At 39.4% G+C, this 25922-nt stretch overlaps 1 protein-coding gene across 5 annotated transcripts in view; it reads right to left on the reverse strand.

Moving 5' to 3' along the window:
• Positions 1–25922, reverse strand: part of MYZAP (myocardial zonula adherens protein) — a 70708-nt gene that overhangs the window by 17214 nt on the left and 27572 nt on the right. For all 5 annotated transcript variants that reach the window (XM_056346101.1, XM_056346098.1, XM_056346100.1 and 2 more), the window contains 7 exons: positions 25314–25406; positions 22836–22949; positions 21823–21975; positions 18882–19007; positions 17855–17983; positions 13260–13345; positions 10467–10572 (listed from right to left, as the gene is read on the reverse strand). In XM_056346101.1, coding sequence (XP_056202076.1) covers positions 10467–10572; positions 13260–13345; positions 17855–17983; positions 18882–19007; positions 21823–21975; positions 22836–22949; positions 25314–25406 — 807 coding nt within the window. The remainder of the gene's footprint in view (positions 1–10466; positions 10573–13259; positions 13346–17854; positions 17984–18881; positions 19008–21822; positions 21976–22835; positions 22950–25313; positions 25407–25922) is intronic.

Raw genomic sequence — 25922 nt, forward strand, 5'->3', positions numbered from 1 at the left:
TATCCTCAGATATCACATCTCATTGACACAATGATCAGTTATTATTTGGAAAAGCTATAATGTAAACGCCATACAGTAAGTGTTTTCAGCTGAACAGTTACAGAATATATAAGTGCTATCATCATTCATCTTTTTCAAAGTCAGGTATTTCCTTTTTATTTCTTTTAAGTGCATGTAAAAACTACCCACGTCATCTAAAGCTATTACCACTTCAGTTTTCAAATCACAGAAACACAAAGCTTGCAGCATTTTCAGAAAATCTTAGAACATATTCTGATCATCATATTTAATTACAACTTTGCTTAGTATTATGACTAAATCTAAAGTCAGCTATATTTTTCCACTGGTTCAATAGCTTCAGTCCTGCCAATAAATTCCTCTTCAGAAAACACAAAAAAAGTTCTTTTAGGACTGTCAAGTGGGTCTTCCGTACTAATATTCTGTCCTCCTACATGCATGGAAGCAAATAATTTTAACACCAGTAATGAGTATGACACAAAGACAACTGAAGCCAAGCACAGTTATGTGATCGGGAAGGGCTTTGCCCTGACAGATATCAATCCATTTGTGTTATTGAGGATAATATACCTCATCAGCTGCCTATTCGGGTTTTTACATCAAACACAAAATACTTCTGTTTCCAAATCAGTGACTAAATTACCTGTTAACCAAAAGCAAGATCCAGCTCCTGGGCTTCATAGTCATTTACCTTAAGTTATAGTCACTCTATGAGACTAAGGCTCCAAGATGTGAAATAACCTGTGACCATTATGTTTGCCAGTATTATGTAAAAACAGGTTTAGTGTAAGTTAAAAATTAAACTTGTATTTGTTTATTCCTCACATTGGTTACAGAGACATAAACTCCCTAGGGATGTTTTTGAGTTATTTTAACTAGAATAGGCTGAGGCAAAAATGAGCATGGGCACCTTAAAAACTAACAGAGACTACAAAGAGGAAGACTTTGACAAACAGCTTCCTCCCCTTCCCAAACACAAACCTGAACTCCAGACATTTTGTAATTTGGCAGGAATGACACTGCTTGTACATTATTTTTTGTGTGTGTGTGTGTGTGTGAGAGAGAGAGAGAATCCTCTAAGGACTAGCAGACTGAAGCACACACAACAGTACTCCCTGCCTCATTTTAATGTGTTTACATAGCACCAGTCAGAACCCATTTAACTAATATACTTAGCCCCTTTGAAGAATTATGCCAGAATTTTAAAATATGCCTTCTCTTCTACAGTACAGAGAAGAGACAATGTGCTACTATATGATCACACACACGAAGCTTTAGTCTAGCAGTAAAGCAGAATGGAATGATTAGACAATGCAGATTACAGATATGATAAGGCTGTGAACTGGGTAACTTACATCAAACCTTTTGGTGGATCTTTAGAACGTTATGAACTGAAAGACACAGCCGCCACGGAGACCAAATACATTCCAGGAGAAATAAATTCAGCAGTGGCTAAAATAGGAGTCTGTTTCAGCGCCAGGAAAAAAGTCCTGCAGTCCCTGCTCCAGCAGAGCTCCCCTTTGAGGCCACAGAGGAAAGCAAGCGGGGCCAGATATAGCAGGGCACCCCAAAACACACGGCCAACTGGTCGTCTCAGCAGCTACTGCAGTCCAAAGGCTAAAACAACTTCCAAAGTCATGACACACCTTTAAACCTACCCACAGGCCTGACAGAGATAACACATCCCACCAAAGTAGTTTACTACAAAAAAAGTTTATTTACTGAATAAGGACTTGAGTACACATCATCTTATGTCATTAGCACCAGGAGTGAGCAAACCTGACCTGATTAATCCTTTAGAGGGTATACCACAGGAAACCAGGAATAACTTTAGGGGATTACATTACTATATCTATATATTAAATAAAATGCAACCTTAATTCAATACATTTATATAAGTCACATTGCATAAAGTAAAAGTGATGCTTTCCTTTAAAAGAGGAATGTAACAAGAACACTGGATCACAATGCTGATATTGGGTAAAAGCACTTAAAAAATAAAATTCATGCCTTGCTACATAATGTCATTTTGATTTTTCCATAAAAACTTTAGTTATGGCAAACTAAAATAAGACAATAATACAGCACCATAGACCTGTATTGCACAAACCCAAGTCCTGAGAGTGTCTTTGTTTCAAGGAGTTGCATAAAGCAGGAGGAAAGCTTGCAGGTGACAGAGCAGTAGATTTTGACTTTTGGTTGACTATAAGGTAAGAAGGAGAGGAGAAGCAAGACAGGTCAAACACACCACTGACGTGAGGACCCAAGTGGTGGCCAGAACAGCCTAGGGCCAGAGACAAATCAGTGCAAGCCAAAGACTCTCAGCTTGCATGGACTGACTCTTGGATCGGAATCACTTCTGGACTGACTCCAGGACAAAATTTTCACCAAGATGCTCCTACATTTTCTATGCTTAGTGCCCAAGGCCTATAATCCACCTCAACCTCATCCTTGCTGTGTCTGCAGACTAGCATTTCAGCTCTCTGCCAGCTCAGCAGCCTTCTCCCAGATCTGGCTTTTGCACAACTACCCTCTCAGATTTCTCCATCATTTTCTACAAGCACTATTCAAGTACACCCTTCAGCCTCTCCTCTCCCACCCTTCTCTGTAAGTGCCCAGACAGACTTTCCCTAGCACTTACCTCTTGACCTGACTTGCATTGTTAGATGGACTAGCTGTTCTTTTCCCTCCATGTTTCTATCATTATTTCTACGATCTTCACATCCACATTAAACAGTCAAACAAAACTGGCAACCTCCTTAGCAGTATCATTTTACATTAATGGTCCACTCATTCCTTTCAATACAATTCTGCTGACAGTAAAAATGTGAATTTAGCAACCCTGGGCCACACCACCACCCTTTTTCCTATCACTTCATTCTCTCTTGCCTCCCCACCCCACTGTGTTCATGGCTCCTGCTTTCCCTTCTGCTGTTGGGAGACATCTGACTATTCCAAAGCTAGGAAGGGAAGAGCTACAAGGCCCAATCTACAGTTTGCAATTTATCTGGTCTGCTAGCAACTGAGGAGCATCATGTGCTCTCTTCGGCCATCCCAGGGGCTGGGGAGCATTCGCCCCAGTGCTGTCACAACTAGAACAGCTGAACTCCCTGGCTTAGTCACTCGGTACACACACGCTGCTCAGGGGCTCTACACCAGGCAACAGGGCAACGTGGCGGGGTGCACGTGAGCTCAGCCTTCAGGCCACCCCACTTCAGTCCCAGCGTTTGGCTGGCAGGCACAGGAAGGGCACCTGATCTCTCCACATCGTGGCAGGAGCCGTGAAGTTCCCTGCAGACTGTTGGGTGTGCAGCTTGCATTTCACAAACCCACTTCAATTTCTAATTATCTGAATCACCACATAAGGCCCCCTGTGCAATGTGAACCATCCTGAATTTATCCACTGGCTCAGGATTAATATGGCTGCAGCATTCTTTTCAAGCTCTCTCCTTCTTGATTCAGTCCTATTGCAGGTAACATTTCTTATGTTTTTGCCCCTTTCCGAAACCTTAAGGTCATTTCTTTCAAAATTCCTCAACCCTGACTTTATCACCTTATCTTGTGGGAACTCCCAGAAAATTCACTTCTTCTGCCCCATCCCATCAATGAAGATCTGTTTCTTTTTCTTTGCTGCACCTTACAGAGTCTCCAGTACATCTCCTCAAATACCAAACAAAATTGCTACGCTACTTGAATGGACTGTGTAAATACTCACTAGCAAGTACTGCACTTCTGCATTTCTCTTGCTCCACCAAGCAACTAAACTTTGCTTCAGTAAGATGGAAAGCTAGAGGTATGAGTCAACAGCGTTAAATCGGTCTCATAGATGGAACACCTAACAACAGTCAAGAGGAGAACTGCAAGAAACCTAAAGGATTCTCTAAAGAAATGCTGGAGATGCAAGTAGTGGTATTAGAAGGGAAGTCAACAGAATTACAAAGCAGTTAAAGCAGAAGGAAAAAGCATCTTAAAAGAAAATTAAGGTTTGTCCAACTGTACAGGTTTTATAAAGAAAGTATGAAATAGCAAATTATTTTATTCTGTGTACTCAGACACAGTTCTGGAGGCTTGAAATATACAGGCATCTATTGGACTGGAAGAGATCCAGCTGTTAGGTAAGTTCAGTCAATATTTACTACTTGATATTATCATCCATTAGTTTAAAATATTTATCAGGACATGACACTGTTAATATATTTATGTATTATATATTATTCAAGTACCGTGTGTTTTCCTTATCCACCTACCATTCATGGACTGGGCATCTGTAACACTGATACTGAGACATGAACAAACCGGTCATAAATATGACTAAACACGGGACAAACACATACTATATGATACAAGACAAGACAGACAAGACATTGCAACATCAGTCTGAACTCCCAGAGGTAATTGCTGTACAAGGAGAACAAGATTTTACTCAGTCCAATATTTCACTGGACCTGAAGTGGTATTTATCAGAGGCTAGAAAAGAGAATTGAAATTGTTCCAGGGAACATAGTACAGGAAATAAGAACGAGCACCTTTGCCTTTTAATCCTCCTTATATCACTTGAGTGACCCTTCAATATTTGTTCCACTTTAAAACAGATACCGTATTTAAGGAAAAAGTAACAACTGATTGATTTAAGTTAATGCACTAACTTAGAGACCTTCCTAAACTAACGAGCTGTATGAACACATTACAGCAGTCTTAGATGTACATCTATTGCTAAAGTGAGCCCACAGGGCCCAGGTGTCCTAATTGAGTTACAAACATCGGCACATTGTCTGAACAGTTCAACCCACCTTATTAAGAGCTACCTTAGTAATGTGCAAGTTTTTTAATTAATGACTTGGCCAGGCAATTCCCAGCTGAAAGAGCTAATGCTCTGCATGTATAAACACTCTAACCAAACACCAGAAGTGGTTCTACTTCTGCCAATAGATAAGCATTGCTCAAGTCCACTGAGGCATGCCAAACACTTGAACTGGGGGGGGCAGTGAGTTATTTATATTCTGTCATTTGTCTTCTTCCTCCAAGCTCCCATGGTAGGTTTCTCTTTCTACATTTGCTGTTGTGTGTTTTGTCGTTGTTGTTTCATTTTTACTGTGCCATGCAGATTTTGGTTAATAAAAATTTGGCATCTTTTGTGGCTGGTAATTCCATCTTCTCATCCTCTATGCTTCTGTGTAGCTTCTTTTATTTGACCTAAAATTGAAACTGTAGTTCCATATTAAAACTAGGATATTTTGCTACGTATCTGGAGTTGCAGTATCTTGATATAGAAGGTTTCAGCTGGTTATTAAGTCTTTGGTGGGAAAATTTCTTCTTTATTCCCCAGTTGTGCAATACAATGTATCTTCTGTATTTGGGATATCATTTGCTCATTAGCACTTTGTCCTTTCATGCAAGCATCTTCCACAATAGAACAGGATACAGCTTCTCCCTGGTCTTTGGTCACCATTTATTATCCAACGAATCTGAGACTAAAGCTGGAGAACAGCTCATGGGCCATGACCTAGAGACAGTTCAATTCAGCAGTTAGGGGAATCTCATCTGAAATCTGAGTTCTGTAGATAATTTCTTGGCACGGAATCAAATATTGTTTTCTCTTCTCAGTCCCCTTCAGAACAGCTCCCTATATCTGCATCAACCCACTTGTCTTGCTTACCAAACACAAATGCTTATTTCCTTCCCTCTCCTGCTTCTCAACAATGAAACAATATTACATATAAAATGAGCTTATTGCACCATGAACCTGCAATCCATTTCAATGTCAACTGCACAAATTCCAAAACTAAAGCTCTCTTCAATCTCTTGAGGTTTGAAATTGAAATAAAACCAGGAAATACTTTTGTGGCTGATTTAAAATCAATGTTTTGTATTTCATTTGAAGACTTTCAGCTTTATCTTACGATAAGCTCTCTCCCATCTCCCACACTGGCACAGACAGGATGAACTGATAGACCATCTCAAATAGATAACTCAAAGACAAGCTTTCATCCTCTTACAGAACAACAGAAATTTTAACCCTGAAAGAAACAATGTGGTAGCAGCTTCCCATGCCCTTCCATAGTGCCTCTGTGCCTGCATCTGCCTGCCCAACTCCACCTCTGCAGTGGAAACTCCTTAATGCAAGGGCCTGAAGTTTGCATGATTCCACCTTTCACACTGTAAGTCTCCCTGCAAATTCTTCCTCTGATGGAACTGGGGTTTTCCTGGATTGTCTTTGAAAGTCTCTCCCTGCCCAGCCATACCTTAAGATGGCTACAGAGGCAAGGGGTTAAAAAAAAAAAAAAAAAAAGAGGCAGCTAATTGAGTCTACCATTATTAATGTTCACTGATTTCACCACTGAGCTCTGGATGACCCACTATGGCCATCTGTCTCTTCATTTTTTTGAAAGTCTGCTAAGTACAAATGGGTTTCTACACACTTGCCAAAGGCAGGTCCTGCACTTCCAGCTGCCAGCACTTCATGTAAAACGTACTGCACTAAGCTGGGAACAAATAGATTTATTTAACAAACAAGTTAACAAATAAATCTGTCAGCCTTAAATCATCTTAAAATCTTAAATCATCTGCAGTCTCTCTCTAATGAGAACATGAGGCTCTAAGACTACGCAGGGTAACTTTCTGCTCCGCTGGTGCTCTAATGGGCTGCGATCTTGGCTCTCACAGCAGAGAATCCCTACGAGGCTGAAAAACGAGTTTGCATGGGATCTGACACAGAGAGATGTTGAAGGTCACCAACTCCAGCAAACTTCCAATTTTATTTCTTCCATTTATTTTCTTCTGCAAGTTATTTTCCATGCTCCTGCTTAATTTATGACTGGTCTGACTAGGTCAAGTTGAAAAAGGTTCTACTAATGCCTAAGATGGAAGCATTTCTTTCCAGAGAAAAAATATGAGAAGCAAATGATTTCTTTGCTAAGGAGGGTAAGCACATTGAACTGTGATTGTCCTTTGCCTGGGCTCAGTTCCACATGTCTACTGCATTTGGTACCAACAAGATGGGTCCTATGAAGAGGAAGGCTTTAATACTCTTTTCCTCCATGGCTTCCTACATTTGGGGCTTCTCTGCTAGCATCCCCTTTCATGCATGCCTAGATTAGGACCAAGCACAGCCTCCTAACACATTTTTAAATGCCATCAGAAGAGCACCAGAGGTGTTAGAGCTGCCTATTGCATCACAAACTCCACTGTAAAGCTTCTCTTTCACTTCCTCATGACTGCTTGCTGTTCTTTCACAGAATGCCCTGCATCTGTCACTTGCAAATGATCCACCATCTTTCCCTAAAAAGGCCTGAAAAGCAATCTATTTAGTGATTTTTCAGCCAGCAGATTCATCTCAGTACCTGCTCAGTTTTGACAGTTCTCTATACCGGTTTGAAGCAGTGTATCTTGTTTGCTCAGCACTCCTCTGAAATAATGTTCATTTCTGTAGCTACGCTTTGTCTAAATTGGCGATAACAGCATAAACCACTGTGGTTTACACTGAAAGAATAAACCTCTCATTTATACTTCAGATCTCTGTCCAAATATACCAAGATTAATACTAAATAAAGCTCATCCTGTAATGAAGCAGGCTTAGCCCATTCTCACCTAGCTCATACAGCAGCTGTTTCAGCATCTAACAAAAGCACTGCTGATAATTTTGACTATTTATTTACTTTCCACTTCTTTTCTGAGTTTCCAAGGTTAGCCTGTCGTCAGTCTGTTCTGAGGCAACAGAGAAGCTAAGCATTTCAGAAAGCAAGCTTTCTAGCCGCTTTGATCATTCTTTCTTTCTCACTTATAATATTTAAATGCAAGTTATTCGTCATTATAATACCCTCACATTCCCTAAGATGTAATGTTATGTTACAGATACCAGCCATGAAAGTATTGCAATAACAAGAAACATGGCAGGTTTTCATGACACGTTTCTAGAGATTCCTAGCCATACATTCTGCATTCAGTCAAATTTAATGTAGAGAGGATGTGCATCCAAATATGATGAACACATTTTCTGGGACTTAAATAGTAGCACAATTACAAAATCTTCCCTGTTTACTCTAGAAAGTACATTTAGTGCTTCTGCTTACTAGTTTTTAATTTAGCTTCAGAACAGACTCTTGAGATAGCATTCCTTTTCAACAGCCTACCTTTTAAGAAGTATTCTTATTGCCCATTTCTCAGCTCCTACAGCATGGTTAGTAAGTATTACTTAAAGTGAGCCTAAGAATACTTTTCTAATATTTATGTAGAGTAGAGCACAAAATTATGAAAAATACCACATGGGTGGCTTGCTCAGGGCATACTCATCTGCAATGCTTTTCATTTTCCCCCACGGTGAATAGCTACTCCTCTCTGTACTATTAAAGCTGCTATTTTTAGGCCTTTAATTAAAGAGTCCAGTTTAAAATAGCGTATGCCAACTATATCACAGATATTTCCTCAAACACAGTATGAACACAAACCATGGATAGCATGAAATTAAAAAAAAAAAAAAACCACGAAGTGTCTAATGTATTTGGTCCATCTGACTTGATGAAACCTCTGTTGCAGGAGTCTTTAGTTAGCTACATCTGTATTTTCACTAGTGAGCTACAGGTGTTCATATAGTTCTCAAGGAAACTGAATTCAAAGAAAAACTAACACAGAGAAGGACTAAAAGAGAAAGCAAAAATATATTCTCTATGGCTACTTGGCAGTCAAGGATTTGTACAGAAATTTAATTGATTTTGAAAAGCAGGTAGTCAGACATCAATTAAAAGCAGACATATTTGACAGCTAAGATATTCTACTTGTGAAATAGGATAATTGAAAGATCTAGAAGGGCTTTCTGTGTATATGAAGGCATCAGCAGAGATACATTACAAGGGATCTGCAAGCTAAATACACTCATTAAACCCAATATTTATGAAATAACAGTCATTGGCCCAAGATTTATACACGTTTTTACTATAAAATCCCATGGAACTGGACATATCTGTTAGACCAGTGCAGCCTGCTAGAGGTCAAGTTACATGAAGCAGTTTTTAAAATATATTTCATAATAAAGGGCAAAGTTCAGGCCACCATCCTCATGTATTACTAGAATCAACTGGTTTACCACATGTATCACAAAGTGACTACAAGTCTTTGAGAAATTTTGGTTAGAAATTAAAAAAAGCTCATAATATGATGATTGGCTTACAGAGATACCAATCAGATTAAATCATAGTTCCCATACTTCATTAATTAGATGGAGTGGATTATTAGATTGAGTTTTCCTTAACAGAATACCATGGCATAAAGATTTTTAGCTCGTTTTTAGAGCACCTCCTATGATGATTGAAAATAGTGAAAACGGCAAGCTGAACTAGCAACAAAACCTCAAGACTTTATACCAGTCTTCTGGTATATGTGTGTGTGTGTATATATATATATATATATGTATGTATATAAAAAGACAGGAGAACTTTAATGCAAAGAGGTAGATACTTTTGCATCCCTCTGTGTAAAAGACACTTAGTATCACACATTTCATCATACAGTAGGACTCATTAGGATCTTATAAAACAAAACAGATACAGGTAAATAAATGTATATATCTTTATAAATATAGGATATACATATATATTTATAAAAATACCACTTTGATAAAAATGGAAAAACTCCATGTCTAATCAGAAATCCTACAACACCACATTGGGTATGCAGAAAGCATGCTTTAGGTTAGAATGGTTTGCAAACATTGATTTTGTGAATGTGTGATGTCCAAATACAAATAAAAGATATTTCATGAATGCCTATTCTCTGTGCAATAGCAACTCATGCAATAGTGCTGTCTGCTTTATAAAGTTCAGATTTAAACTTGGTTTACCTATTTCCCTTGTCATGCTTTCATCCACTTGGAGAAACAGAAATGTCTGCAATCACAGACAGATTCTTGGCACATAGGTGGTCTGTAACTTGCAGCTTTCCAGCAGAAAGCCACTTAAAATTTCAAAGGAAATTGTATCAGCTAAGATGATGTCCCAAGACCAAGGTAAAAAGCAAGGTGATGAGCAGTGAAAAACTGTGTTTGCCTGCCTGTTCCCATGAGGAACAACATTTAAAAAAAAAAAAAAAAACAAACCAAACACAAAAAGGCAGGTTTTGCCTTCCACTTCTGTACAGAAAGGAGACCCACAGTAACTAGTCTGCACTGTTTCTGCAGTTACCTTCTAAATGCTTCAAATTAAGTTGTGAGTTCTATGTTGGATTTCCTGGACTACCACCAAGAGTCCCAGAATTAGTGTCAGCCTGAAGATTGTCACAGTAAACTGCTTTCACCTAGTCTTTCTGCTTCACTAGCTCCAGATGCTTAACTCATCCTCCGTTGCGTTTATAACTAGGGTGGCATAAGGAACTTGCACACAGAGCAGAGGTCTCTTTGGATTATGCACTAAAAGAATGAGTGTTCCCAAAAGACTCGGAATTGTTTTACTAGATCTCACCTCCTCAACCATATGCTTGACTTTCTTCTGTTGGCAGTGCACCATATCATCCAGATGTTTGATTCGCTCTCTTAGGCTGGCTGCTACCTCCTCCAAATGCTGTGACCTAGCAAAACATGGAAGAATGAAGCAGGTAAGCGGGGAGCTATGCACTATAAGCCAAACAAGAACAACTCCCACAATCCTACCACAAATCAGGAAGACTGGGTCAAGAGGTAGGTAAGTCAAATTCCACTGACAGATGTCAGTTTGTCCAAAGTACATTTTAATAGCAGTCTTTTAGTCAAAGCGGCTGTCTCCACCCAAGTTAACTCACCTTTGTCTGGCATACTGGCATGCTTACTCAGAGTCTGAAGTGCTGACAACTAAACAATGTGATAAAGCTCATCTCCTTAAGATGTCTGGTTTTCCTTGAAGTGAATGGCATTCAGACAACTAGATCTTTATCATCAGAAAGACACATCCTGATTTATTACCACCTGCAAACTTTTGGGAAATATATACTAAATAAAAGCCAGGAAGCACATCTGCTGGTATCCTTTTCAAAGCTCTCCTACTACAGGGAAGCCTTGAGTGAAGGTTTTGGCATAGTTGCCAACAGTAGCAGGACACTAACTAGAGTAGTATTAACTCATCAACAGTCAGCAGGAATTGTTGCGGATGTTTTAAGTTTGTACGTATGACTCATGAGATAGATTGTGCGTTCCTTCAAATCTGTTTAACACAGAGACTGAACACCCACAAAACTCCTGCCACAAGTTGGTTTGGCAGCTTGCCAGAAAAGTACTTTTAGAATAGGCAAAGAAACAGGAGGGAAGCTTTTTAATAAGTTTTTGGCATGTTGGCCATGGGAACCTCCATTTTTATCTGAATTCTTGAAATTCTTCAGAGAAGGCAATCGCTTGCTTACAAAATAAACTTCTGTACTCCTAGATTCAGGACTGGACAGAATTTGAGAAGTGGAGGAGGGGAATCAAAAACAAAAAAGCTTTTTTCCATTTTGGTCTGTGCACAGCAGAAGAAACTGTTGAAGCTGCAAATAGAACAACCATTCTCAGGCAAAGCAGCAGATGGCAAACTGCATGACATGATTCCAATGAATGACTGAATTGTATGCTGTTTCCCCCCAGAAAGAGTCTCAATTAACAGTGAAGTACTCTACAGAACTGTAACTGCAGCACTTTGACAAGGACTCAAAAAAATCAAGGCACTGCTGCAGGTTTTTCAATCCTGCATATTAAGGTCGCACAAACCTCCATTTACATTTTGATTACAGTTGCAACACATATTTGGTCTCACTGAAAGATTCAGAATTTTAAGCACTGATAATGATATGGCAATGGAACAGAAGTCCTTCCTTGAGTCGATGTCAAGTGTCTGGTTGGGTACAGACAGGTAAAGAGAACTTAACAGACTTCAGCATCTGACACAGATTCATTGCTTGCATTGCATAGATTGCAACTGTATGTTGTTTGCATTGCACAAACTCCTGTCTGAACACTGCCTTTACCCTTGTTAGTGCAGCATAACTTTTCATGATGAGAGAACAGGACAGGATTCGCTGAAGCCAGAAGAGGATGTTATACAGAGGTAAAGGAAGAAAGCAATTATCTTTCATTTCCATATTCTATGTTGTATGTGACATCTGTTCACTTTAAATTACTATTTTAAGAGGCTGCTGTGAAAAGCCATTATTACCCTGAAACTGGATAAGCTGGTCACAGACCAATACAACTAGACAGTGAGATGCTCTTGGTGGGACGTCCTTTTATGTTTATGCTTCCTATAGAACAGTAGGATGCTAAAACCTTAAAACTGAATTTCTGGTTGCCACAGAGATGTCGGTAGTAATCAAGTAAAATTATTCAGTCTCTGCTTGTAATTCATCTTTACCCACTCAAGTAGTGTCATATAAACCTTTGAGTGGCGGATGCAATTTTCACTCCAGTGGCAGTTACGCTATTTCAATGCTGGATAGGTTTCTGTTGAAACTTTGCCTCTGCCTTTGCTTGAAGCTCTTTTGCCTGGTCATGGTGCTCTGTCAGTCTCAAAGAAGCAGTAGGGGATGCACATGCCACCTGTGGGCAGAAACAGCACATCCAGGTACCACCACACCACTAGGTCTCTCTTCTAAGCCTCTTGCTTTCAAGAACAACCATTCACAGAGGTCTCACTGCCAATAACATCATCCTCGCTTTCCCCATATAACTTTATAGCTTATTTCTGCACTGTAATGCTACATGACAGATTTCTTCCACACCTTCATTTTGCTCATGTGTGTATGTTAATGTGCACCACGTGTAGACCTGCCCGTCCAAGCCTCAAACATATTCCCTGCTTTCCCTCGTTTATAAAAAAAAAAGACACCTCTGGCAGTTACATGCAAAACTCTTGCTCTCTTGAAGAGTTCACCTTTTCAAAAGGGATGTCCTACAGCTTAATACAGGGTACAGAATGTTTTCTCTTCTACGTATTCATAGTCGGAATCATATTGTGCTGAATTTGGGAATGCAGCTTTAAGAAAGATGCAATCCACAAATACGTCACAGTTTGCTCCATTTAAAATGTCTTCTGCATGCTTGCAAACAACTTTTCAAGAAAGATGCGTGAAAGTGGGTTTTGTTGCAAAAATTAATCCTCTTGATATTTTGTATGTACATAAACTAACATTCAGATGGGCAATCCCTACCAGACTGCAGTTTTAAAATTAGAAAAAGTAAAATTCAGGTGTCTTCCAAAACAAACAAACCCCTATAGCAATACTGGAAGTTACAAAGATAAGAAGTATCTCACCTTTCACTGTCAGAGTTGTTTTCAGATTTTGCTCCAGATATTTGTATTTCATTTAGTTCAAGCTGTTTTTGCAGCTGGTGACGTTCCTAAACAAAAAATGTTATCCTCAGTTCTCCATGTGTCAAAATGTAATGGCTTCACAAAGCGTATTTCATTGCAATTCAGAAGATAATTTGTGAAATTAAAATAGAAACTGATTAAACAAAATTCACACATTTCCTATAGCCAAGAAGCACGGAATGCATAATAATATAATCAAATCCCCAGCTATGCATGGAAATAAGACCAGAGTTTTTCCATTTCCTATTTGAAGATGTATGGTACTTGAAACTGAATTTTTTTAATGGAAAGATGAATCATCACAATCTTTAACTACATAAATGTCAAATTTTCCATGTTATCCCTTCAAAAAATCTCTCAGTCCAAGACTGAGATAAAACATATTGCTCTGTTTTCTTCCCCAGAATATTCCTGTTTATTTTTTGGGTGTCCACCAGCACAGTGCTCATGAAGATATATGAGGTCTTGGGGACTGAGTCACCACAAATTAACAGAAGAGTCTGCTATCCACTTTAATGGGAATTTAAGAGGCGTTGACTTTTACTCTACAAGTATCAGCCAGAAAAAAGAGCAAATTAAATAACCAATGTGAAGAAACTCATCTGTACTTAACTATACTGCAATCCTTTATTCACTGCATAATACTTACAAATTGTAGGCTGAAGCCCAGATGAAGTTAATCTGCCCCTTTAGTAGCTCCATTAAGCTGAATGATTTCTCAGTGTAATCACTAATTCTAATAATACATTTGGAAGCATTAGACAAAAAGGGCACAATACAAATGCACACCAGACTAACCAGTAAAGCCAACAAGACTGGCTTATAAAAATCTACTTCTCAGCAACAAATATTTACTATACTAAACTAAAGTTGGTGAAAAAACACTTCACTTGTAAGAACAGAAGCTCATATTCCCTCTACTTACTAGAATGCTCTCTGCTTCTGTATTTCAGATAGCAAGACACAGATCTTTAAAGATAATGTCTGCTATGGAATGAAATGAGAAATGCCAAAGTACATCCAAGAGCACTGGTCTTTTGCAGGGGCTGCTCTTACACCATTTAGAGTGACACTATTCAGTCTAAAGGACTAAACAACAACATTCATTCTCAGTTAAGCGATTGATACCAGAAAACGAAGAGGAAACTTCACTGTAACTGTTTGAGACAGAAGACGTAAAGCTTTTTCAAATAGCTGAAAAGGTTCAACAAATGTGATTCTGATGCAGTTTACTATGCAAGGAGAGGTACTATGATACTCTTAGGTTTAACAATACATTAAAATAATAATCATTTGACTACTAGTCTGAGTTTTGCCCTGGAGAAAAGCCCTTAAAAGAGAAGGAAAAGCAGGAAATAAAAAGAAGCAATGCAAAAACTGCTACAACTAGTTTTACAGTAGTGGTGCCAGTGTCGCAAGAGGTAAATGTCTCAAAGCATTTCTGCTTTCAGATCTTTAGAGGTAAATTATCAGAAACCTGCTCTCAATTACAGTTTGGTAGGGACTAATTAGCCAGGGAGAGGAATAATTAAGTTTTTTTAAAGCTAGCAGGAAGGAAGAACCTAAGTTTTGGATTAAAAGGGAGTAAAATTTCTTTCTTTCTTCTTCTCTCCTTAAAATATCCTGAGCCATAACCTAAACAAGATATAGATATGTGCATGGAAGATTAACTGGCTCCTACATGCCCAGAAAAAACCCTCAAAACATTTTAGTCTGAAGCTTTCAAGTATGGCATTTCATCCACATGTGGGAAAATCTGGAGTTACAGTTCTAATCAGGACTATAAATAGAAATAGACCTTACTATTTAGCTAACTAAACCACATTTAAATCAATCCTAGAATCACAGAATGGTGTAGGTTGGAAGGGACCTTCAAGACCACCTAGTTTCAACCCCCCTGCCACAGGCAGGGTCCCCTCCCAGCAGCCCAGGCTGCCCCCAGCCCCATCCAGCCTGGCCTTGGGCACTGCCAGGGATGGGGCACCCACAGCTGCTCTGGGCAGCCTGGGCCAGTGTCCCACCACCCTCACAGTAAGGTCTCATGAGAGCAGAGTAGAGGGGCAGAATCACCTCCTTTGACCTGCTGGTCACACTTCTTTTGATGAGCCCAGGATACGGCTGGCCTTCTGGGCTGCAAGTGCACATTGCTGAGTCATGTTTCACTTCTTGTCAACCAACATGCCCAAGTCCTTCTCCTCAGGGCCACCCTCAATCCATTCCCTGCCCAGCCTGCATTTGTGCTTGGGACTGCCCTGGACCACATGCAGGACCTCGCACTTGGCCTTGTTGAACTTTATGAGGTTTGCACGGGCCCACCTCTCCAGCCTGTCAGGGTCCATCGGGATGGCATCCCTGCCTTCCAGGACGTCGGCTACACCACACAGATTGGTGTCGTCAGCAAAGCTGCTGAGGGTGCTCTCAATCCCAATGCCCAACATTACCAACAAAGATGTTTAACAGTGCCGTTCCCAATGCTGATCCCTGAGGAACACCACTCATCACTGGTCTCCACTTGGACACTGAGTTGTTGACAAACTCTTTGAGTGTGACCATCCAGCCAATTCCTTATCCACTGAGTGGCCCATCCATCAGATCCATGTCTCTCCAATTTAAAGACAAGGATGTCATGCAGGACAGTGTCAAATGCTCTGCACAAGTGCAGGTAGATGACATTAGACACTCTTCCTTCATCCACTAGTGTCATAATCCCATCATAGAAGGCCACCAAAATTGTCAGGCATGATTTACTATTAGTGAAGCCATGTTGGTGGTCATCAATAACCTCCTTATTTCCCATGTGCCTCAGCATAGTTTCCAGGAGGATCTGCTCCATGATCTTGCCAGGCTCAGAGGTGAGACTGAGCAGCCTGTATTTCCCCTGGTCTTCCTAATTTCCCTTTTTAAAAATGGGTGTTATGTTTCCCTTTTCCAAGCAGTGGGAACTTCATCGGACTGCCACGACTTCTCAAATATGGTGGATAGTGATTTGGCCACTTCATCTACCAGTTCCCTCAGGGCCCACAGGCACACCTCATCAGGTCACGTGGACTTGTGCACCGCCAGGTTCCTTAGATGATCTCGAACCTTATCTTCTCCTATAGCGGGCAGTTCTTCGTTCTCCCAGTCCCTCCCTTTGCCTTCTGTGACTTGGGCGGTGTGGCTGGAGCTCTTGCCAGCAAAGACCGAGGCAAAAAGTCATTGAGTACCTCAGTCTTCCCCATGTCCCAAGTAACAGGTCTCCTGTTCCCTTCCAGAGAGGGCCCACATTTTCCCTAGTCTTCCTTTTCTCACCAGCGTACCCATAGAAGCTTTTCATGTTGCCCTTTATGTCCCTGGCCAGATTTAATTCTGTCAGAGCTTTAGCTTTCCTAACTCTGGCTGCACAGACAACTTCTCTGTGTTCCTCCCAGGCTGCCTGTCCTTGCTTCCATCCTCTGTAGGCTTCCTTTTTGTGTTTGAGTTTGTCCAGGAGCTCCTTGTTCATCTATGCAGGCCTCTTGCCATTTTTGCCTGACTTCCTCTTCGCTGGGATGCATCGCTCCTCAGCTTGGAGGACGTGATCCTTGAATATTAACCAGCTTTCTTGGGCACCTCTTCCTTCCAGGGCTTTAGCCCATGGTACTCTACCAAGCAGACCCCTGAAGAAGCCAATGTCTGCTGTCCTGAAGTCCAGGGTAGCGAGCTTGCTGTGTGCCCTCCTCACTGCCCTAAAGATCTTGAACTCCACCATTTCATGGTCACTGCAGCCAAGGGTGCCCTTGAACTTCATACTCCTCACGAGCCCTGCCTCGTTGGTGAGAACAAGGTCCAGCACAGCACCTCTCCTCTTTGGCTTGCCTATCACTTGGAGGAGGAATTGATCATCAGCACATTCCGTGAAGCTCCTGGACTGCTTATGCCCTGCTCTGTTGTCCCTCCAACAGAGATCAGGGTGGTTGAAGTCCCCCATGGGGACCAGGGCTTCTGAGGGTGAGGCTGCTCCTATATCTGTCTATAGAGGGCCTCATCTGCTCAGTCTTCCTGGTCGGGTGGCCTGTGTGACTCCCATGATAATGTCACCCATCCCTGCCCTCCCTTTAATCCTGACCCATAAGCTCTCAGTCAGCTCCTCATCCATCCCCAGGCAGAGTTCCATGCACTCCATGGACCTGCCAACAGTATTTCTAAGAGACTTTGGATCATTTATGATTACTACTTCATTAGGCTTAGGAGACCTTGAACACTGAAGGAAGACTGAATGATCTTTTTAGAGTCTTTCTTTAAAATAATGGTTAATTTACTAAATAAATTTTGACACCTTAGGCAGCCCTGACTGTAAAGACCACTAGAAAGACAGAAGAACCACTTAATGACAGTGTCTCTGTGGTAGTCCAGGTCCATTTACTTATCTGGATACAGTAACTGAGATGCAAACAGCAGTGGTACGTCACAGAGCCGGGTACTGAGCAGCAGACAAAAAAATAGTAATTTTTTTCAAATTTCCTCCATGCACTTCTGCATTTAGTTTAAAGGCAGCAATCAACTAACTCTCATACCTCTTCCATACGTTCAATCAGCCGGTCCAGCTCACCAATTCTCTGGTCTTTTTCCTGTATGCTTGTTTCTGTAATCTGCATCTTTTTATTTGCCTCTTCAATAGCTTTCAGAAGCCGATTTGTTTCCTCCTTCAAATATGAATATTTACAGTCACATTTACATCCAAGGAATTCTTATTTATTTTTCTTTAGGCCACAGAGCCAGTGCTTAAAAGCTAAAAGCTTTTAAGCAGAGCTTAAAGTTTTTCACTACACCTGCCCAGAAGTCTGGAAGAGTTGTGACCCTAAATGTGAACCGTATAGAACAAAAGATTTAGGGTATTTTGAAGTGCATAGGTATTTGTAAAACATCATTATGAAAATCTGAGAAAAGCTTCTACCTATTTCTTAGATACCTGTTTTCCCTTCTGAGGCTGTAATGAAATAACAGCATAAGAAAAACATGCTTTTGCAGAAGATAGCATTTTAAATACCAAAGTTTGCCACATTCAGCTTTGTACTTTCCTCATATGTAAAACAATATGAATAGAAAGAGACTGGGGAATCTTTATCACTATGTATCTTTAGCAGTTAGTCATTGCATTTTTCTAACTGCTAATAGAAACATTTTACTTTGGGGTAGAGTGAAACCAGGGTCTAACTGCTAATAGAAACATTTTACTTTGGGGTAGAGTGAAACCAGGGGACAGGAAGACTTTGCTCCAGTGAAGTTGTTCCCGCTGCACTTCTTAAACTATCACCAAAATTGGATGTTATATTTCCTTTTTTTTTTTTTTTTTGTGAATCAAAAGTTAAAAACCCCAACTTACTCCATTTCAGGCTTTGAAATCTACATTATCATTACTGCTGCTGTATTTGAACACATTCTTTTCTTAGCTCTACAACCCCAAAAGCTTGGAAAGCTTAGTAACTGTGGCATGACTCATCACAGAGATAGGAGGAAAGGCACAGGTCAACTCTGGAGTAGTAAATGACTGGGAGGTGCCACCCAAGCTAAGTACCACTCTCACAGACTGGCTATACGTACTAGGAGGATTTCTTTCTCAGCTTTATGTTTCTGCTCCTCTTCTCGCATTTTTTCCTCATACTGACTATACAGTTTTCTTGTCATCTCTCTCATTACTTCAGCATTGGCTTCCTGTGATGATTCCACCTATGAGAGAGAAAAGTTGACCCATCAGTCAGCACAGCACCGCTGGCAGCAGGAGAAATGCAGTTTGCACAATGTTAGAATAACACTTTGAACTTCAGCTTCACCTTGTCATAAATTTGATGCTGCTGAAGTAGATTTTCATTTGCACCAAGACCATTTACAACACTCTACCAGTAAGAAGTTGCCGTTTCCTGTTGTCTGAATTTAACTGATCGTTGATTATCTAAGACCAGGCTATGCCTCTTTACAGAGCCCTTCCATATCAGCCTCCATATCATCTGGCTTGTTTCCCCATTGAAAACATACCGTCTCCTGCCATTTTACAGAAGCATAATGTAGAAATGGTCTAGCCAACTCCTGTTCCTAAATGACCATGAGCACTCAAAGCAATACTTACTTTAAGATGGACCAAAGTACGTGTTGTTACCTAGAAGACAGAGCTGTAACCCCCCCTCCCCTCTCTTGCTTTTTCACATACTGCTCTTTGTGTAGGCACAAGAACTGGGGTGACCATGGAGCAAAGCAGATCAGGGAACAATCAGACTTAGAATTAGTATTCTCAGGGGTGTGGAAGGGTTCATTTTTAGCCATAGGACCAGAAACGTTACCAGTGCTATAGGGAAGAGGGCAGGAATGGTAATTCAGAGACAGGATTTCCCCCTTCTGTTGGCTCAAAACACTGACTGAACTACACCCTCCGTGATGGAGCACCAGATAGGATATTCACAGCTTAAACACATCTACTCTGTAAACTGCAATAAAAGTGAAGTAAAAAAGCTAGTCCAGGATTTAGGTCTTCACTAGAGATGCTACAGATCAGACAAGGTTATAGTGAAATGCTGTGGGTGCTACAAAAACGTCAGGAAGAGGAAGAATACACTGTCATCTGGGAGAAGAATGAAGTGTTCCCTGCTGATCACTGTAGTTTACCCAGCTACAAAATACTTGGTTCTGATGATTAAAGTTTTGGGTTTGTTTGTTGGGTTGGTTTTTTTTAATTTCAAGGACTGAAAGATTTTTTTAAACCTTTGTGTTTATTTTGCATGGTAGGAACAAGCTGGTTTACTACCCTATAGGATAAAACAATGTATTTAATCCTTTGAAAAGTGACAGCTCTGACGAACTCCACCTGTACCTCAGTTACTCCCTTTGGCACCTCAACTAGCCCAGCGCTGGGGCAGGGGTAGTAACCTGCACTTTGTGAGAGAGCGTGGAGTTAAATTATGTTTCAGTACAACTCAAAACCTTCCACATTTCAGGAAGCCTGAAAGAATTGTATCATTCAGAAAAAGCCAACAACCCAGAGTCCTTCGATGTACTAACTGCAGTACGATCTCTGGCACTGTCTCTCCACCATTCCTTTGCTTATTGCTTCATTATGAGCAATCAGGAGAGTAAAAACAAGCATCAAAAGGTAGACGCATTAGGGCATCTGTTATAGTACTCTTAAGCAACATCTCCAACTTCAATTATTATTATGATTGTATGAATAAACCAAACCTCCTTAATAAGCTACATGTGTGTATTCTCCTACCCAATAAAATAATCATGGCATACAGTAATTACTGCTTTTCAACTGTTAACCTCCCAAATTCCACACCATCCTCTTACATTCACCCCTGGAATTAAGTCCCAGATGTCTTGGCATCCTCGACATACAATTTTGTTTAACTTTTAAAGACAGCAATGAGGTATTTTATCCACTGACTTTGTAATAAAACTGCAACTTTCAGGGTAAATTTAAACATCTTCCTCATTAAAGTAGGGCATGTATTCTGCAGAACTGAAATGCTTCAAGATAAATAAATCCTTAAGCATTCAGTTGAGCTGGGACTTAACCTGCAGTTCCCTGTCATTAGAAGCAGACATACCTTTCCCTGACTTGTTGGTGCATGTCCTTAAGATTATAGTATAGTCCAAATTTCTGTTTCGGAATCTTAATTGCATCAGCTTTGCTTTCTCCTTTTAATTGTTTTTTCATCTCTTTTTATTTCCCGCTGACAATAGCAGGTACAAAATACAGCTATTTTTATAGCCTGTAAAGCTTCACTAATGTTTTCTCTTTAAACCTTTCATCATTAAGCATGAATACAAGTCACTAGACAGCCAAAAAGAAACATCTTTTCTGACAAAATTAAACATGAATAAACTAGCAGTCATCTTAATTTCACAGTGACAAATTCTGATACAGTACTATATCCAAATTAATCTATTTTGAGCAATTTCAAGAGACAAAAGGGTTTCCAGAAGAGGTTTTTTCTCGTGGTTGGGGTTTTTTGGGGAGGCTTTTTGTTTTGTGGGTTTTTCTTTAATTGAGATTAAAGGAATACATTTGGCAGATGAGTGGAGAATATGGTTGAGCTTTCTGACATATAAAGCTTTCCAGTTTGCATTTTATTCACTTGCATTTCTCTAAAAGAAAGAGCTTAATTCTCTTTCCAAGACACTTGCTGTTATAGCATATACCTGCTGCCCGTGTGTTCATAAGGCTTAACAGAGTATCTATTAAAAATTGTACAATACCACATAAACAAATTCAACAACAAGAAATTCTACAAGACTGTGTAGATTTAACAGTTTGACTTTTCACCTCCCAACATCCCTGAATCGTCATCCCATGTTATGGAAGGACTGACTGCTGCCAGATAAGATTCTGTTATTAAAACAGTATTGATTCACAGGAATATGTTAGCTCTAGGGAATGACAAACACATGCAGAATGAAGAACCCTTTACAAATTAGACCATGGAATTCATTTAACATACTCCTAATGCCCTTACTGTGCAATATTTTTAGGGGAGTTTATATACTGCACCTTTAATTTCAGTAACTGATTTTCAATTTGTGCTGTTTCCAGTTGCTTCTGCTTCTCTCTCAGCTTTTCCATAGATTGCTCATGTGTATGTTTTAAATTCCTTATTTGTTCCCTTATATCAGTGTTCTCCAATGTAACATCCACTAGAGTTTTCTAGAGGAAAGAGGCAAACCACATATTAAAAATCACAAATAATTTGGTGAACTAATATAGTCAAGCCATTATGGAACAGACAGAACATTATAAGAGTTTCCTGATGCATCAATGTAGTGTGAACAGTTTTGCAAGTTTTAACATCTAAATTATGGCTTTTGTTGTATTTTGTTTGCTAGAAGGTATTCCCATGAAGAACATGCTCAGTGAAATCAACTCCTGGAACCCTATAAAAAAACAGAAAGGAACATGGATACATTCCAGTTTGAACGCTATCCCAGCACTCTTCCTTTCTTCTCTCCAAGGGCCATGCTATACCTATTAAATGCACTAGACTGAGAAAAAGTGACATACATATAATCAGGAACATTAAGTTGTTCAGCTCATATACATGGGAATTTGGAAATCTTTACACCAGAAAATTCATTCCCGCATTCTCCCTCCCCTTACATTTCACAGGTATGTAAAGCCTCACAAGTGTTTAGCATCCAAACATGCCACTTCCATTTCTGTTAACCAGTGAAGGCAGGAATAAGTCAGGCGATGTACCGTTTTGCACAATACAGAACAAACCACATTTTCACTTAGATAATCTTTTTGTGGAGACGTCACAAGTGGCATTAGTCTGCTGCAGATCAGTATCGCTTCACTGTACAGTGGTTTTTAACAAGTTTTTTAAAAACACAGGTGGTGGAATCTTTTTCTTCATTTCCTAAGTTAGCTGCCTTAGATATCCAAGACAGTACGTTATGGGCTTGTTTAGTGTTAGAATCTGTATTTATCATTCATGGTTTATGTATGCTTTTAAATCCATGTCAAAAAAGGCAGTTGTCAGCTGTGAAACAGCTATTAAAATGTACCTGCAAGTCTATTGATGCTGATGTCAAGGAGCTGTTCATTTCACTAAAGCTATCTAAGGCTGCAGCCTGCACTCGCACATGATTCTCTAAGGATTCCTGATGAGCATTTGTCACCTGAGCAGGAAAAAAAAAAAAAAAAAAAAGTTTTATATAGAATAATGATCAAGTTTACCTATTCTTTCAAAGAGAGCTACTGATGTGAAAGACTCCATGGTTAATTTTCACACTATTAGGAGGCTTAAAATATACAAGCCTCAAACCATATTCCTGCACCTCAGAAACAAACAAACAAAACTTAGAATCCAAATATGCTAACAGAAATAAGACATAAGTATATCTATGTTTATTGCTAGTCTGTAATCACTCCAAAAGCTGTTCTTTTTGAAAGGACAAGAGGACACTTGGCAGGTGTTTATTCAGAAAGTTTATGTACACAGAATGGGCAGATTGTAAAAAGTCAGAGTAAAAAGCAGAAGAATGCAAGAGAGGAGGGAATCTAGAAAGGTTTGGGTGAACTGTAGAACAGCCTTAATTAAGAAGGAACTGACTAATCAGGTATATAAAGAAGCAACATCAAGAAGACTTAAGGATGAAACAATACAAAGCAGGTAGAAGTCAGCAGAGAGCTTTGTTGTGTGAAAATCTGTCATCTTCTGTGTGTACACAAACACACTTAAAAACTGGAGGGAAAAAAAAAGCACAAAATTACATCATTTAAGAAAAGACCAAAAGCCAAACACAGTAAATAATTATGAACCATCCAATAATAAAGAGGAAAAAAAAGGTTACTAATGGAGGCCAGCCCAGCTCACATTCTCAGAGGGACCAGATTTGTTTCTTGATAAAATCCTAAGAACACTAGGGACTGATAGGGAGAACAATGAGTGTTTAGTAACAAAGTCATACACAGATTAGGTCAGCATAAGGAGTAGAAGCCAAGTAGTTACTGTTAACCCTATATAAACAAAAAACAAACAAACAAAAGCAGAAATGCTTTGGATGGATTAAGAAAGTTACAAAGTAAGAACTTGCACGAAGAAGCATACTGCCCAGGGCAGAATACTGGAAGTAAAAATTTCAAACAAACTTTATGAACAGAAAGTAGTCCTGGAAACTGATGGGGAAAAAAGCATAGTGATTCAAAGCTGAAGCAAAGAGTATAAAAAGGATTTTAAACTGGATCCTCAAATAGCATGAAAGATATTACCCATGTAAAACTAAAACCAAAACCAAAAACCAAACAACCAAACAAAAAAGCATATATTATTAACAGAACAGCACTTGGGCTTTCTTTCAGGCAGTCGAAAGTATTAAAAAGCAGGGAGGGTGTCTCATGCCATTTACGTCAGAAAGAACCCTTCACAATCTGCTAATTTGCTGCAGAACTAGAGATTCTGTCAGAGCTGGTCAGAAACCCTTAATTAGGAAAGATGTTCAGACTCAGATGCAGGATTTCTACTGGTCTGACAGAAGATCTGGAAGTGCAGGGTATCAGCACTCCTATTCAATAAGGATCAGCTGCAAAGATGACAAAACTGACTCACCTTGTTGGCACCATTAAGGCTATCTAACACAGTTTACAGAAATTCAGTTTTCTCTGCCTCCTCCTCTCAAGTCAGGATGATTTTTTGTGTGTTGTTCTTCTTTGAGACTAATTGCCACAGAATAAAAGTACCACTTTAACAGCAAGTTCTGATCTTTATACATAATACAGCATGCAGGAAACTGACAGCCTCTAAACAAGAATGGCAGAAGAGCACAAGTCAGGGGCCCAGTCACCTGAAGTCAGAACACGTTTAACTGCCAAGCTGCATCTGAACCAGGGCTGTGAAAATCAAGGTTGAATATAAAATCCACAGCAAGTTTTCAGGGAGATTTTCTGGACCAAAGAACTCAGCAGTTTAATATGAAGGATACTTCTACAGACTGCAGCAGCTTTTATTGCTAAAGCAGCATGTCAGAAGAAAGAGGTCATTGAATGACCATTGAAAGGTTCAATTTAGAGCCAAAAGGTAAGTAATTTTTAGAACCGTCAAGCACTTTAATGCTAAAGAACACTGCTGCATCTTTTACTATAGTGTTTAAACAATAAAGTCAGTAAAACAGAGCAAAGTCTATTGAAATGACACCAACTAAGTTGCGTGTTATTCCTAATTATTTATTTATTCAGTTCACCTAGCAGCTTACTGGTACAAACATCTCCACTAAGTACCAACACACAGAGACAATGTTATCAAGATAGCATTTTATTTCTAAGAAGCAGGCAATTAATAATTCCATACGCAAAAGCATCCCTGTCCTACTTTACCTTCCTGGAGGGGAAAATAAATAAATAAATAAAGTATAGATGTCACATAAAACAATGAAATGGAGTGGTTTGAGAAATTATTTCTGTTCTGCTGAAGCAAAAAAAAGTTTCTAGGTAACACTGGGACAGCTATTCTCATATGCTTTCCCTACAAAAGTATGTGTACTTACTTTCAATTCATTCGTAAGCTGCTGTATTTTTCGTTTCATTTCATCATATTCACCATACATTTTCTTTCTTACTTTTTCCAGAGTTGCTCTCACCTGATGTCAGAAAAAAACACAAATGCCTTTATCAAATTTATTGATAATACTGTTTATATGAGGACATGATTATCTTTTTCTGTCCTTCATTGTTAATTGTTACTTTCAGTAATTTCCATTATTAATCTATCTTTTCATCAACAGCAATTTACTCTTAAGAGCAAGACAAAAACTTAAGCCTCAAGACTTATCTACACAGGGGTGATACAAACAAACATCTCTGAGCAATTCTAAACTGTACACACTTAAACACTTGTAAATTAATAATTTAAATAATGCATTTTAATTAAATCATCCGTAACTCATTCCACCCTGAATTAAAATTAATTTAGTTTAATAATTAGCATATAATGTTTTTCTGGAAAAAAAAAGCATCCACATACGGATTTAATACACCTTCATACCTTAGAAAGTGGTTAATTAACTTTCCCTGAGTATGCTTTGAAGATAAACCCTTTAATTTCAGGCTTTCAGGCTTGTAGCTAGCTAAACAGTATATTAGCACAAATGTACCAA

The sequence above is a fragment of the Falco biarmicus genome, chromosome 7 (genome assembly GCF_023638135.1).
Source record: "Falco biarmicus isolate bFalBia1 chromosome 7, bFalBia1.pri, whole genome shotgun sequence".
Lineage (NCBI taxonomy): Eukaryota > Metazoa > Chordata > Aves > Falconiformes > Falconidae > Falco > Falco biarmicus.